The following is a 4,481-nucleotide window of genomic DNA, read 5'->3' as shown; positions in this document are numbered from 1 at the left end:
ATATTCCAACAGCTTTTCTTGGATTTTATGCTAGAAAACATCACACATCAATGCATTTCAACACAATACGTGTTTAAATAGCCGTTTTCAGCCACTATAATACAATTTACACAAATTTTAATCGATTTGGCTCGATTTTAAACCAGAAATCGCTCTAAATCAATGTATTTCAACTAAGGTTGGTATATATGATATTATTCTATTAAAATTTAGAGAGATAATATGGGGAAAAAGAAGGGTAATTTCTACATCAATAACGAGGAAAATGATTGCGATTAGGAAGAAGTGTAGTGAAAATGGTAGTCGGGTAGATGATTTTGGGTCGAATCTACACTCAAATGGTGATCTTTTTTCCCGGTCAATGATTGATTTTTTTGATGTTAGGTTTAATATTAAAATAAGGATTATTCTGATTGTTAGAATTAGAATTGCTGAGTAAATTATAATCTGAATTATTTATACTATTTTTTATAGATCTTTTGATTGGAAGTCAAATATAATTTTTATACTATATAAATTTAACTACCTCATCAGTAGATTGAAATGTAAAGGAATAGTCACACTACATCAACAAAGTGTCAATATCATGCGGCTGCTTCAAATCCGAAATGGTGAACCTGGGAAAAATGATTGTTTAAATACTAGTAAAAATGTGGTTCCAATAATGACATGAAGACCGTGGAATCCTGTTGCTATAAAAAATGATGAGCCATAGGCTGCATCAGAGATTGAAAATGAGGATTCATAGTATTCGTATCCTTGAAGGATAGAGAAATATAGCCCTAGAAGCCTTGAGTTGCTTGTTTGAAATTGTTTTCTATTAATCTGTGATGTGCTCAAGTGACTGTTAATCCTGATTTTAATAGAATTAAGGTATTAAGAAGTGGAATATGGATTGGATTAAATGTTTGAATACCTTTAGGGGGTCAATTTATTCCAATATCAATGGTTGGTGCTAATCTATTATGGAAGAAGCCTCAGAAAAATGAAATGAAGAAGAATACTTCAGATGTAATAWATAAAATTATTCCTCATCGAAGTCCTATTGTTACAATAAATGTGTGATGACCTTGGAAAGTTCCTTCTCGGGAGATATCTCGCCATCATCGATATATAATTATCGATATTGACGATATTCCGATTAATAGTAATGAGCTATTAAATATATGAAATCATTTAATGATTCCTGATATAGTGATTAAAGCTCTGATTGATCCTATAATAGGTCATGGTCTAATATCTACTAAATGATAGGGGTGGTTTTTATGTATCATTAGTTTACTTCTCTTGAGTATAGAGTTCTTAGAACGGCAAATACATATGATTGAATGATGGCTACGGCTGATTCTAGTGTTAGGAGTAGAATTTGGATGATAATTAGAATGTTAATTATGTATATTGATATTGATGTATCAGTGTTTCCTAGTATAGTTATTAGTAAATGACCTGCGATTATATTTGCAGATAGTCGGATAGCCAGAGTGCCTGGGCGAATTACGTTTCTAATTGTTTCAATACATACTATGAAAGGTATTAATACAGGGGGTGTCCCTTGGGGAACGAGGTGAGCGAACATATGAATTGTATTATTGATTCATCCAAATAGTATAAAGGTTAATCATAATGGTAATGCAAGTGAAAGAGTTATTACTATGTGTCTTGTTCTAGTGAAGATATATGGGAATAATCCTAAGAGATTGTTGAATAAAATTATTCTAAATAAAGAAATGAACACTATTGTAAGGGTTTTGTTTTGTGGTCCCAGTAATGTTAAGAATTCCTTGTGAAGAGTTGTTGTAATTTTATTTCATAGAATGATATTTCGGGATGGTACTATTCAAAATGAGGGAGGGATAATTAGAATTCCAATTACTGTTCTTATTCAATTAATTGATGTATTTCAGTTAGCTGAAGGATCGAAAGAGGAGAATAAATTTGCTATCATTTTCAATTAGTCTGATATTTTTGGTGGGTTGAGGTAGATGATTTTTGTGTATTATAAGAAAAGGAATAGAAGTTGATTAGGTTGAATGAGACTATGATTATGATGAATATAATCATAAGTAATAATCAATTTAATGGAGCTATTTGAGGGATAAAAAACTAACATTTTTATGTTTACTTTAGTTTGACAAACTAATGTTATTTTATTTAACTAAGTTTTTTTTGGGGGGGGGGAAGGGGGGTTTCATTAGAAGTAGTTGTTAGTTTACTATTATGTGGTTTAAGAGACCAGTGCTGGGGTTCCATTAGAAGTAGTTGTTAGTTTACTATTATGTGGTTTAAGAGACCAGTGCTTACTTTCAGCCATCTAATGAGGACTGAATCATTTTTGAAATTCATTTAATGAAATATGATTGGGAGATTTTTTCTGTTACGATTGGCATGAATCTATGATTTGCTCCACAAATTTCAGAACATTGACCGTATATTAATCTTGATCCGGTTGAGATGAATCTAGTTTGATTTAATCGTCCTGGTGTTGCATCAATTTTTACTCCTAATGATGGAATAGTTCATGAGTGAATAACATCAGCTGCTGATACTAGTATTCGGATCTGTGATATAAATGGAATAATCATTCGGTTATCTACGTCTAGTAGACGGAAGCTGAAGTTATTTATTTCATTAAGTGGTGTTATATATGAGTCGAATTCGATGTTTTTGAAGTCTGAGTATTCATATGATCAGTATCATTGATGTCCGATTGTTTTAATTGTAATAGACGGATTGTTTGTTTCATCTAGAATGTAAATTAATCGGAGAGATGGTAGAGCAATGAAAATCAGGGTAATCGCTGGTAGTACTGTTCAAATTAGCTCAATTGTTTGTCCTTCAAGGAGGAATCGATGAGTTAGTTTATTTACAAATAGTCCAGCTATTATTTGTCTTACTAAAATAGTAATGATTACTAGAATAAGTAAGGTGTGGTCATGAAAAAACGATAGTTGTTCTATTAATGGTGAAAATCTATCTTGTAATATTAGTAGTTTCCAGGTTGCTATTTCTAAAAAAAAGTATTGAACTTTATATATGGGGTTTAAATCCATTGCACTAGTTACAATTACAAGTTATAATTAGTGTGATTACAATTATGGTTATTGCAATAATTATTATTTGATTATTAACTAATCAGTTGACTACTAACTATTTGGGCAAAAATCCAAGGAAAGGAGGTAGCCCTCCTAGTGAAAAAAAGTTTGTAAGGAAAGTAAATTTTACTAGCTTGTTTTGGGTAATTAGGTTGTTTATTTGATTAATGAAAAAGGTTTTTGTTAAGTTAAGAATGTAGATGATATTAGTGTTGATAATTGAATAAATTAGGAAATAAAATATTCATGCAGAAAGGGATATTATTAGTGTTGATAACATTCAGGCGATATGATTAATTGAGGAATAAGCCAGGATTTTTCGTATTCTGATTTGATTTATTCTATTTACAGTTCTGATTACCAGAGATGTGGTAATTGCTTGTATTAGTATATTGGATCTGGTTTTGTTGTTTATAAGTAATATGAATGGGGCGATTTTTTGTCAGGTCAAGAGAATTCATGAGTTAATTCATCCTTCAATTACTTCGGGGAATCAAAAGTGGAAAGGTGCAGCTCCTAGCTTTGTTAATAAAGCTGAGTCTATTATTATTTTTAACCTAGAATTTATTAGGGGATGAATAAATTCGTTGGTAAGAAGTAATAATAGAATTGACATTAGGAGAATTAATGAAGCTATTGCCTGGGTGATAAAGTATTTTAGAGACGATTCTGACGAGAAGGTGTTCTTGCTATTCGAAAATAGGGGGATAATCGATAACAAGTTAATTTCTAGTCCTATTCATATTCTKAGTCAGGAATATGATGAAATCGAGATTAGGGTTCCCAGGATTATTGAGTTAATAAATAGAATTTTATATATTTTTATTAAAAAGAGAAAGGTTTTACTTTCATTTACAGGGTATGAACCTAATAGCTTATTTAGCTGATCTTTTTATATTTTAGTATAYGATGTATTAGGGTTTTTGATACTCTAGGGGGTAGTTTAATTCTGCCAAATATAATGAAGCTAATTGCTTACATGATTTATTCAATCAAAATAATACTTTTTCAGGCACTTCATTAAAACTTTTTGGGTAAATTAAATTTGACAATTTTTTAAATTTGTTTTAAATTGTAATATTGATGTTAATTTTTTTCAGCCTTTTTTTTCAGGATTACCAAATTTTTGCACTTTTTTGACACCCAATTTCTACTAAAGAAAAATTAACATCAGTCAAAATTATTAAGTCGATTTTGGTGTCCAAAAATTTCGTTAAAATCGACTTTTTAATAAATACTTATTGAATTATAATGGGATATATAATTATATATCAGATAATCATTACTATATTTATATAATTATATATTAGAATGTAATAATACTATGAATATATGAGTTTCATATAATCAATAAAAATTATATACATTATACCAACTTATATGGATATA

The 4,481-nt window shown here is 29.9% G+C and overlaps 1 protein-coding gene and 2 pseudogenes across 1 annotated transcript; all 3 read right to left on the bottom strand.

The window, feature by feature from the left end:
• Positions 1-1,166: 1,166 nt before the first annotated feature.
• Positions 1,167-2,171, bottom strand: LOC123010075 (annotated as a pseudogene).
• A 69-nt stretch (positions 2,172-2,240) lies between these two features.
• Positions 2,241-3,050, bottom strand: LOC123010129 (cytochrome c oxidase subunit 2-like). Its single transcript, XM_044406831.1, is given in 1 exon segment — positions 2,241-3,050. A coding segment is annotated over 1 exon segment (711 nt). The 3' UTR covers positions 2,241-2,339.
• Positions 3,051-3,054: 4 nt separating this feature from the next.
• Positions 3,055-4,481, bottom strand: part of LOC123010128 — a 1,778-nt pseudogene continuing 351 nt past the window's right edge.

Source organism: Tribolium madens, unplaced genomic scaffold, assembly GCF_015345945.1.
Source record: "Tribolium madens isolate multiple individuals breed KSU strain unplaced genomic scaffold, Tmad_KSU_1.1 Scaffold_7;HRSCAF=85;Tcas5.2_LG10, whole genome shotgun sequence".
NCBI classification, from domain to species: Eukaryota; Metazoa; Arthropoda; class Insecta; order Coleoptera; family Tenebrionidae; genus Tribolium; species Tribolium madens.
Note: the sequence above shows the minus strand (reverse complement) of the source record. Positions and strands in the feature narration are given on the sequence as shown.